The sequence below is a fragment of the Taudactylus pleione genome, unplaced genomic scaffold, assembly GCF_031769625.1.
Source record: "Taudactylus pleione unplaced genomic scaffold, aTauple2 ptg001046l, whole genome shotgun sequence".
Lineage (NCBI taxonomy): Eukaryota > Metazoa > Chordata > Amphibia > Anura > Myobatrachidae > Taudactylus > Taudactylus pleione.
This window is the reverse complement of record NW_028285447.1, coordinates 548,920-561,745: the sequence shown is the minus strand read 5'-3', so window position 1 is coordinate 561,745 and position 12,826 is coordinate 548,920. Positions and strand designations below refer to the sequence as shown.

At 45.8% G+C, this 12,826-nt stretch overlaps 1 protein-coding gene across 1 annotated transcript in view; it reads right to left on the bottom strand.

The window, feature by feature from the left end:
* The window catches only part of MAPKAPK3 (MAPK activated protein kinase 3), a 71,245-nt gene extending 63,707 nt beyond the window's left edge, over window positions 1–7,538 (bottom strand). Inside the window, exon 1 of the mRNA XM_088461429.1 lies at window positions 7,231–7,538. Within this exon, the coding sequence (XP_088317555.1) occupies window positions 7,231–7,413 (183 nt within the window). The 5' untranslated portion in view covers window positions 7,414–7,538. The remainder of the gene's footprint in view (window positions 1–7,230) is intronic.
* Between the last annotated feature and the right edge of the window lie 5,288 nt (window positions 7,539–12,826).

Below are 12,826 nucleotides of genomic sequence, written 5' to 3'. Positions count from 1 at the left end.
ATCACATGTACATAAGTAGTCACAGCCTTTGCTCAATACTTTGTTGATGCACCTTTGACAGCAATTACAGCCTCAAGTCTTTTTGAATATGATGCCACAAGCTCGGCACACCTATCTTTGGGCAGTTTCACCCATTCCTCTTTGCAGCACCTCTCAAGCTCCATCAGGTTGGATGGGAAGCGTCGGTGCACGGCCATTTTCAGATCTCTCCAGAGATGTTCAATCGGATTCAAGTCTGGGCTCTGGCTGGGCCACTCAAGGACATTCACAGAGTTGTCCTGAAGCCACCCCTTTGATATGTTGGCTGTGTACTTAGGGTCGTTGTCCTGCTGAAAGATGAACAGTCGGCCCAGTCTGAGGTCAAGAGCGCTCTGGAGCAGGTTATCATCCAGGATGTCTCTGTACATTGCTGCATTTATCTTTCCCTCTATCCTGACTAGTCTCCCAGTTCCTGCCGCTGAAAAACATCACCACAGCATGATGCTGCCACCACCATGCTTCACTGTAGGGATGGTATTGGCCTGGTGATGAGCGGTGCCTGGTTTGCTACCTACATAACGCCTGGCATTCACGCCAGAGAGTTCTTTTCTTTTTGATTCTCATGGTCTGAGAGTCCTTCAGGTGTATTTTGGAAAACTCCAGGTGGGCTGCCATGTGCTTTTTACTAAGGAGTGGCTTCCGTCTGGCCACTTTGCCATACAGGCCTGATTGGTGGATTGCTGCAAAGATGGTTGTCCTTCTTGAAGGTTCTCCTCTCTCCACAGAGGAATGCTGTAGCTCTGACAGAGTGACCATCAGGTTCTTGGTCACCTCCCTGACTAGGGCCCTTCTCCCCCGCTCGCTCAGTTTAGACGGCCAGCCAGCTCTAGGAAGAGGCCTGGTGGTTCCTAACTTCTTCCATTTACAGATGATGGAGGCCACTGGGCTCATTGAGACCTTCAATGCAGCAGATATTTTTCTATACCCTTCCCCAGATTTGTGCCTCGAGACAATCCTGTCTTAGAGGTCTACAGACAATTCCTTGGACCTCATACTTGGTTTGTGCTCTGACATGCACTGTCAAGTGTGGGACCTGATATAGACAGGTGTATGCTTTCAAAATCATGTCCAATCAACTGAATTTACCACAGGTGGACTCCAATTAACCTGTAGGAACATCTCAAGGATGAACAGTGGAAACAAGATGCACCTGAGCTCAATTTTGAGCTTCATGGCAAAGGCTGTGAATACTTATGTACCTGTGATTTCTTAAGCTGCATACACACACAATGATTTAGTAAATGAACGATTTTAGTAAACGATTTTCGTTCATTTTTTCAAGGGAAAAATGAACGAAAATCGTTTACTAAAATCGTTCAATTACTAAATGTAATGAACGATTTTTTTTTAACTACAAACAATTTTTGCATATTCCCTTACTGAAAATCGTTGAGTTGGTCAGTCTGACTGAACTACAAACTACAAACGTGAACACGCATGAACGATAATCGTTCATTGTTTTAACTCAGAAAGTGAACGATTTTTTCAACGATTGAACGATAAACTATATCATTTTCGATAATCGTTCAAAAGATAGTTGTGTGTGTATGTACCTTTATTGTTTTTTTTTTTTTAATTCAATTTGCAAAAATCTCAAAAAAACTTTTTACACGTTGTCATTATGGGGTATTGTGTGTAGAATTTTGAGGACAAAAATGAATTTATTCCAGACTGTAACATAACAAAATGTGGAAAAAGTGAAGCGTTGTGAATACTTTCCGGATACACTGTATTACACGCATATGAAGATGCAGCCACGTTTGTGTGGCGTATATTACACACATATGGAGATGGAGCCACGTTTGTGTGGTGTGTATTACACACATATGGAGATGGAACCACGTTTGTGTGGTGTGTATTATACACATATGGAGATGGAACCATGTTTGTGTGGTGTATATTATACACATATGGAGATGGAGCCACGTTTGTGTGGTGTGTATTACACACATATGGAGATGGAACCACGTTTGTGTGGTGTGTATTATACACATATGGAGATGGAGCCACGTTTGTGTGGTGTATATTATACACATATGGAGATGGAGCCATGTTTGTGTGGTGTGTATTACACACATATGGAGATGGAACCATGTTTGTGTGGTGTATATTATACACATATGGAGATGGAGCCACGTTTGTGTGGTGTGTATTACACACATATGGAGATGGAACCACGTTTGTGTGGTGTGTATTATACACATATGGAGATGGAGCCACGTTTGTGTGGTGTGTATTACACACATATGGAGATGGAACCACGTTTGTGTGGTGTGTATTATACACATATGAAGATGCAGCCACATTCGTGTGGTGTATATTATACACATATGGAGATGGAACCACGTTTGTGTGGTGTGTATTATACACATATGGAGATGGAGCCACGTGCAAGTGGCGTATATTACACACATATGGAGATGGTGCCACGTGCGAGTGGCGTATATTACACACATATGGAGATGGTGCCACGTGCGAGTGGCGTATATCACACACATATGGAGATGGTGCCACGTGCGAGTGGCATATATTACACACATATGGAGATGGTGCCACGTGTGTCTCTAGCATAGCACCTGGTTTACTACAAGTCATTATAAGCAGTGAGTGGGGGGCTGCATAGCGCATTTGTGTGAATACGCCCTCACTGAATGGTGCCACGATAGCGCCCTGTCACAGTTGTGTTCTGACTCTTCAATCGTACATGCAGATGTGATAAATATGCGTCTGACTCTGCATTGCCTGTATTTGCGTTCGACATTTTTGCTGAGTATGAGCAGCGCAAATTCAGACAAGATACTCTGTACACATGGGCGCCAAATACTCCAAGTGAGATGCGCTGATATTGGGCCTGATTCACAGATGTGCGCTAATGACACACCGGCTGCAAGTTTGTACAAAAATATACAAATGTCAAAGCCACCGGCAGCTCCGCAAAACACGCAGATCCATCGATCATCGGCCCTCTTAGTAACCCCATGGTTACGCAGAATGGCGGGTGTACTGAGCCGCCAGAGCCATCTTTACTGCGTATGGAATCGCGGTCACAGGCTGAGACATGGCGCGACCCTCCCCCCCATTGCCACACTCAAATGGTCCCTTTCTGTCAATGACCTTATACAACGGTAATTAAACTGCGTGCGCAGATCACAGATAATCGATTAACTGCATAAACATCGGAAATGTATCCATCACTGTATCGGGTGCATTAATAGGTGAGAGGGAACATAGGAAATGATAGAGCACTGGTGACCCCACATAGCGGCAGCAGCCATTATATTATCCTATAATTCATGGTAATGAGCTGCCGCGCTCCTGCCGGCTACATCTCAGGGGTACTGCGTAGCTCATAAAGTTACTATTATTCACTTTTTTCAACTGGGAACAATATTAAAATGTTTTCATATATTTGTTTATTTCTTTGTTTACAAGTGGACGTCAGGGCTCTCAGTAACGCTACGCCTGCGTAATCTGTCTGGATGGGTGACATATCCCGCTCATAGGCTGGGTACACATTATGCGATCCGTCTTACGGTATAGCATTCCATTGTCAGTTAGAACGATGAATCGTGCGGATCGCAGTGTGTACCCCCAAAAGCGCGCGGACGGCGGTCATTCAGCGGATCGTCGCATCTACTGTGATGCACAGCAGGTGGGACGATGCAATGAATGACGTCATGCTGCTAAATGCAGCATGGGACGTTATATATTGCGCGGTCGTACACCGGATCCTGCAGTGCGTACAGTTGGCGCGATTGCCGGGCACACGCTGACTCTTACAGGCTCTAGGATGTTTTAGTAGTAAATCAGCGACAGGAGGTGAAAGAAAAGCTGCGTATCACTTTTTAGTAAATATGGCGGTTACAGGGCGGAGAAAAAAAATTTATCGATGAAATAAAATAGTTTTTTCTTCTCAGTCTTCTCTTTCCGGGACGGATTCTGCGCTGCATACCGATGCGGCCTCGTCTTTTCCCGCAACACCGTCTGCATCTTTCTGCTAATGCCGCAACCGATTCTGTATCGTTTTATATTTAGACGCACCATCGGTTGCAATATGGTGGCTTGCATCAGCCCTATCGCAGGTGCAAATTCGCCATTTCATCATGGCGTCCTGTGTCAGTGCAATTGTGTCTTCAGGCGGCGTCACTGTCAGTGAAACACCCGCGTCAGGCTATTCACCCCCATGTGACCTCTCAGACACGCCCACAGAAATTCCCAGCTTACGTCCAAAATTGGACTGCATCTTCCGGCGGCACGCAAGCGCAGCACGGCGCTGGCGCAAGTGCAGACCGAAAGAATTGGCCACGTACCTTCGACATCGCCACCACCATCGCCTCTGAGCCTGATTCAGTGATGGAAGCAAGGTCATTTTTCATTAATATAGGCGGTTGCATTGAGGACTTAGGAGCCGATTCAGACCCGGACGCTATTTGCGGCTGCTCGCTGGCTAAAAGGGGCCGGCTATTTAAATCATGTGCTTGCACTGCGTCGCGTAAAGCCGCCCACTAAGTAATAGCGAGCGGCCGCACTATGCGCTCGCACCTGTATGAAGACACCCCTTTGCCACTCGCAACACACGTCATCTCCGGCAGTTGTAGGATTAATCGGGAACATGGAGAGCCATCGGAGCTGCTTGCAGCGCTTGTGGTAGCCTTTTCCCACCACAACATTGCGAGCAGTTCAGGCTAAAATACAACCCAGTCACGTGTGTAATGTCGCTACTTTGCTAATTATGCACACCCATTAAACGCCGTTCTGACGGTCGGACACGCCTGTGTTCGCACATCCACACCCCCGTTTTCAAGCACCCTCCCCTGTTACCACCCACAAACGGCACTATCTGTCACTCAAAATAGCGGCCCGACTGTGGGCTACGGGCGAGCACTTTCCCATCGCAATGGCTGGTTCGCGCACGCGCACTGCGACTCATACACATGCGCAGATTGCGAAAAGTCGCTCGATGCGAGCGAGCGCAGCATAGCGTCCGGGTCTGAATCAGGCCTTAGACGGAATAAATGGCAGTGAGGGAGCGTTTGTGGGAGGTAACGGGGTTGTGGCTACTCAAACGCAGACGTGTAGCGCCCATTTTGGAGGCGTCTGTGCCTACGACCTTGTGCGCAGTGGTTAAGGCTCTGATGGCTTCCAATGGAAATTCTCAGCGACCATATGGTTACTCAGAACATCGATGCAGTGACCAACGTGCGACCCATGGTGCATCTGTGTACGGCGGACTTGAGATGCCGCTAGCGGGCGTGCTAATACAAATCCCAGAGGCTGCAACATTTGCACAACCGCTGTGTACGGGATCGTAATTACAGCGCCATTGGCGTCCACCTCTGAATAAGGACCTCTATCTTATCCTGAGGTATCATTACCAGCACAGGACTCGCTGCGGCCGTACAAATGCTGCTGTGATACAGACTCCCTAGCCCCCCACCCATTAGATACGTAACCATGGCGATACATAACGCAGATGGTCCCCCCACCCTACATATATATATACACATACACACACACATATATATATATATATATATATATATATATATATGTATATATATATATATATATATACGGCAGAGCAAGATAATCCCTGTCACCTTCTCAATCTCCCTCATAATCTCACTGATATGACATATCCTCAGTTGTGAGACAAGCCTGTATATACTGTATATATGATAGATATGAGGCGCCCTGGTATATAAGTTATATTCTCCCTTACAGATGTTACATTGCTACCTGTACAACCTACACTGTGACACTAAGTAACACAGGGCCTGATGCAGAGCCGGACGCTATTTGCGCTCGCTCATTCAGAAAAAGGGGCCGGATATTTAAATTGAGCGCTCGCTCTTTGCGGTCTGTTGACGCCTCTATGTCTGAACGAGCGAACAAAACATGCGCTCGCTATTTTTTTAAAAACTCCCCCTGGCCGTTCGCATCCTACGTCATCTCCGCTATTTATTAGATTAATCGAGTACATCGAAAGGCGTCTGAACTGCTCGCAGTGCTTGTGGTAGCATTTTCCTACCGCAATCATGCGAGCAGTTCAGGCTAAAAGACAACCAAGTGACGTGGGCAATGACGCTGCTTTGTTAATTATGCACACCCTTAAAACGCCCGTTTTGACCGTTTGGCACGCCTGCGTTCGGATCACCACTCCCCGTTTTCAAGCACCTTCCCCTGTTACCACCCACAAACGCCTCAATCTGTCAGTCAAATTAGCAGGCATTCGCTATTTTGCGAGCACACAATTTCCGACCGCAATGACTGGTTCGCGCATGCGTATTATAACCCATACGCATGCGCAGTTGTGTGAATATCGCTCGAAGCGAACGAGCGGCCGCTTACGAGCGGCTCTGAATCAGGCCCACTTTCTGTACATCACACATGACAAATCCTGGCTATAGGTACATATACACACACACACACACATATATATATATATATATATATATACACACAGTATATAGGTGTTTGGTGAATGAGTGACTCAGAAGAGATACAGGTGACAGCTCAGTCTTAGACTATAAAACGTCTGTGTTTAGTTTTATAGCAAATTCCTGACAGATTGATTTACTGACAAGTCTATTGTGTGACCTCATCAAGGCCCCTCCTCATCCCCTCACCCGCACATTTCGTACACACTTCTCCTTATCGCAGCTACTTAACCCAGGCACTGCCATATCTGCCCTGTACCCACCATATAACCCTGACTGTGCCATGCCTGCCCTGTACCCACCATATAACCCTGGCTGTGCCATGCCTGCCCTGTACCCACCATATAACCCTGGCTGTGCCATGCCTGCCCTGTACCCACCATATAACCCTGGCTGTGCCATGCCTGCCCTGTACCCACCATATAACCTGGCTGTGCCATACCTGCTCTGTACCCACCATATAACCCTGGCTGTGCCATACCTGCCCTGTACCCACCATATAACCCTGGCTGTGCCATACCTGCCCTGTACCCACCATATAACCCTGGCTGTGCCATGCCTGCCCTGTACCAACCATATAACCCTTGCTGTGCCAAGCGTGACCTGTACCCACCATATAACCCTGTCTATGCCATGCCTGCCCTGTACCCATCATATAACCCTGTCTATGCCATGAATATGGTGCCTTCCTGGTGTATCTAGGTTACCCTGTGCCCTGGCACACTCCCTGGGCCCTCGGGCTGGCACCTACCTTCAGCGCACACTTCTGCCCGGTGTCCCTGCGGTAACACTCCAGCACTTTCCCGTTGATGCCCAGGCCCAGCACCTGCTTGGACACCTTGTAGTCATCGGTGATGGCATGGCGCTTGATGGGCTGTGTCAGTGCTGGGAGGCTGTCAGTGCCCGTCTCCGGCACATTGGCATTCTCCTCCATGCTGCCCCCTCAGGACCGTGCGGCAGCCCCCAGCCTCATGGCCGCAGCTCGGTGCTAGAGTCCCGGAGACTGAGACGCGTCCGTCCTACAGTCATCGGCTCCAGTCACTGTGCCACCAAGGGGCGGGGCCTGGGCGGGAGGGGCGGGGACGGGGGTGGCCACTGGGCGGGGACTGCAGCCTGATTCAGCCATTCACTGTGCCACCAAGGGGCGGGGCCTGGGCGGGAGGGGCGGGGACGGGGGGGGGTGGCCACTGGGCGGGGACTGCAGCCTGATTCAGCCATTCACTGTGCCACCAAGGGGCGGGGCCTGGGCGGGAGGGGCGGTGAGGGGGGGGTGGCCACTGGGCGGGGACTGCAGCCTGATTCAGCCATTCACTGTTGTCTGTCTGCACAGGGACAAGTCCATGGAGTGATCCCAGCAACAACCGGTTATTGCTAGGGAACTGTAATTATGTAACAATCAGTGACACTATAATAACACACACAGGCCAGTAACACTGTAATAACACACACAGGCCAGTAACACTGTAATAACACACACAGGCCAGTAACACTGTAATAACACACACAGGCCAGTAACACTGTAATAACACACACACCAGTAACACTGTAATAACACACAGACCAGTAACACTGTAATAACACACACAGGCCAGTAACACTGTAATAACACACACAGGCCAGTAACACTGTAATAACACACAGACCAGTAACACTGTAATAACACACACAGGCCAGTAACACTGTAATAACACACACACCAGTAACACTGTAATAACACACAGACCAGTAACACTGTAATAACACACACAGGCCAGTAACACTGTAATAACACACAGACCAGTAACACTGTAATAACACACACAGGCCAGTAACACTGTAATAACACACACACCAGTAACACTGTAATAACACACACAGGTCAGTAACACTGTAATAACACACACAGGCCAGTAACACTGTAATAACACACACAGGCCAGTAACACTGTAATAACACACAGGCCAGTAACACTGTAATAACACACACAGGTCAGTAACACTGTAATAACACACACACACCAGTAACACTGTAATAACACACACACACCAGTATCACTGTAATAACACACAGACCAATAACACTGTAATAACACACAGGCCAGTAACACTGTAATAACACACACAGGCCAGTATCACTGTAATAACACACACAGGCCAGTAACACTGTAATAACACACACAGGCCAGTAACACTGTAATAACACACACAGGCCAGTAACACTGTAATAACACACAGGCCAGTAACACTGTAATAACACACACAGGCCAGTAACACTGTAATAACACACACAGGCCAGTAACACTGTAATAACACACAGGCCAGTAACACTGTAATAACACACACAGGCCAGTAACACTGTAATAACACACACAGGCCAGTAACACTGTAATAACACACACAGGCCAGTAACACTGTAATAACACACAGGCCAGTAACACTGTAATAACACACACAGGTCAGTAACACTGTAATAACACACACACACCAGTAACACTGTAATAACACACACACACCAGTATCACTGTAATAACACACAGACCAATAACACTGTAATAACACACAGGCCAGTAACACTGTAATAACACACACAGGCCAGTAACACTGTAATAACACACACAGGCCAGTATCACTGTAATAACACACAGGCCAGTAACACTGTAATAACACACACAGGTCAGTAACACTGTAATAACACACACACACCAGTAACACTGTAATAACACACACACACCAGTATCACTGTAATAACACACAGACCAATAACACTGTAATAACACACAGGCCAGTAACACTGTAATAACACACACAGGCCAGTAACACTGTAATAACACACACACGCCAGTAACACTGTAATAACACACACACGCCAGTAACACTGTAATAACACACACACGCCAGTATCACTGTAATAACACACAGACCAGTAACACTGTAATAACACACACAGGCCAGTAACACTGTAATAACACACACAGGCCAGTAACACTGTAATAACACACACACCAGTAACACTGTAATAACACACAGACCAGTAACACTGTAATAACACACACAGGCCAGTAACACTGTAATAACACACACAGGCCAGTAACACTGTAATAACACACACAGGCCAGTAACACTGTAATAACACACACACGCCAGTATCACTGTAATAACACACAGACCAATAACACTGTAATAACACACAGGCCAGTAACACTGTAATAACACACACAGGCCAGTAACACTGTAATAACACACACAGGCCAGTATCACTGTAATAACACACACACGCCAGTATCACTGTAATAACACACAGACCAATAACACTGTAATAACACACAGGCCAGTAACACTGTAATAACACACACAGGCCAGTAACACTGTAATAACACACACAGGCCAGTAACACTGTAATAACACACACAGGCCAGTATCACTGTAATAACACACACAGGCCAGTAACACTGTAATAACACACACAGGCCAGTAACACTGTAATAACACACACAGGCCAGTAACACTGTAATAACACACACAGGCCAGTAACACTGTAATAACACACACACCAGTAACACTGTAATAACACACAGACCAATAACACTGTAATAACACACAGACCAGTAACACTGTAATAACACACACAGGCCAGTAACACTGTAATAACACACACACCAGTAACACTGTAATAACACACACAGGCCAGTAACACTGTAATAACACACACACCAGTAACACTGTAATAACACACACAGGTCAGTAACACTGTAATAACACACAGACCAGTAACACTGTAATAACACACACAGGCCAGTAACACTGTAATAACACACACAGGCCAGTAACACTGTAATAACACACACAGGCCAGTAACACTGTAATAACACACACAGGCCAGTAACACTGTAATAACACACAGGCCAGTAACACTGTAATAACACACACAGGTCAGTAACACTGTAATAACACACACACACCAGTAACACTGTAATAACACACACACACCAGTATCACTGTAATAACACACAGACCAATAACACTGTAATAACACACAGGCCAGTAACACTGTAATAACACACACAGGCCAGTAACACTGTAATAACACACACAGGCCAGTATCACTGTAATAACACACACAGGTCAGTAACACTGTAATAACACACACAGGCCAGTAACACTGTAATAACACACACAGGCCAGTAACACTGTAATAACACACAGGCCAGTAACACTGTAATAACACACACAGGCCAGTAACACTGTAATAACACACACAGGCCAGTAACACTGTAATAACACACAGGCCAGTAACACTGTAATAACACACACAGACCAGTAACACTGTAATAACACACACAGGCCAGTAACACTGTAATAACACACACAGGCCAGTAACACTGTAATAACACACAGGCCAGTAACACTGTAATAACACACACAGGTCAGTAACACTGTAATAACACACACACGCCAGTAACACTGTAATAACACACACACACCAGTATCACTGTAATAACACACAGACCAATAACACTGTAATAACACACAGGCCAGTAACACTGTAATAACACACACAGGCCAGTAACACTGTAATAACACACACAGGCCAGTATCACTGTAATAACACACAGGCCAGTAACACTGTAATAACACACACAGGTCAGTAACACTGTAATAACACACACACACCAGTAACACTGTAATAACACACACACACCAGTATCACTGTAATAACACACAGACCAATAACACTGTAATAACACACAGGCCAGTAACACTGTAATAACACACACAGGCCAGTAACACTGTAATAACACACACACGCCAGTAACACTGTAATAACACACACACGCCAGTATCACTGTAATAACACACACACGCCAGTATCACTGTAATAACACACAGACCAGTAACACTGTAATAACACACACAGGCCAGTAACACTGTAATAACACACACAGGCCAGTAACACTGTAATAACACACACAGGCCAGTAACACTGTAATAACACACACACCAGTAACACTGTAATAACACACAGACCAGTAACACTGTAATAACACACACAGGCCAGTAACACTGTAATAACACACACAGGCCAGTAACACTGTAATAACACACACAGGCCAGTAACACTGTAATAACACACACAGGCCAGTAACACTGTAATAACACACACAGGCCAGTAACACTGTAATAACACACACACGCCAGTATCACTGTAATAACACACAGACCAATAACACTGTAATAACACACAGGCCAGTAACACTGTAATAACACACGCAGGCCAGTAACACTGTAATAACACACACAGGCCAGTATCACTGTAATAACACACACACGCCAGTATCACTGTAATAACACACAGACCAATAACACTGTAATAACACACACAGGCCAGTATCACTGTAATAACACACACACGCCAGTATCACTGTAATAACACACAGACCAATAACACTGTAATAACACACAGGCCAGTAACACTGTAATAACACACACAGGCCAGTAACACTGTAATAACACACACAGGCCAGTAACACTGTAATAACACACACAGGCCAGTAACACTGTAATAACACACACAGGCCAGTAACACTGTAATAACACACACACGCCAGTATCACTGTAATAACACACAGACCAATAACACTGTAATAACACACAGGCCAGTAACACTGTAATAACACACACAGGCCAGTAACACTGTAATAACACACACAGGCCAGTATCACTGTAATAACACACACACGCCAGTATCACTGTAATAACACACAGACCAATAACACTGTAATAACACACAGGCCAGTAACACTGTAATAACACACACAGGCCAGTAACACTGTAATAACACACACACGCCAGTATCACTGTAATAACACACACAGGCCAGTAACACTGTAATAACACACACAGGCCAGTAACACTGTAATAACACACACAGGCCAGTAACACTGTAATAACACACACACGCCAGTATCACTGTAAAAACACACAGACCAATAACACTGTAATAACACACAGGCCAGTAACACTGTAATAACACACACAGGCCAGTAACACTGTAATAACACACACAGGCCAGTAACACTGTAATAACACACACACACACACCAGTAACACTGTAATAACACACACACACCAGTATCACTGTAATAACACACAGACCAATAACACTGTAATAACACACAGGCCAGTAACACTGTAATAACACACACAGGCCAGTAACACTGTAATAACGCACACAGGCCAGTAACACTGTAATAACACACACACACCAGTAACACTGTAATAACACACACACGCCAGTATCACTGTAATAACACACAGACCAATAACACTGTAATAACACACAGGCCAGTAACACTGTAATAACACACACAG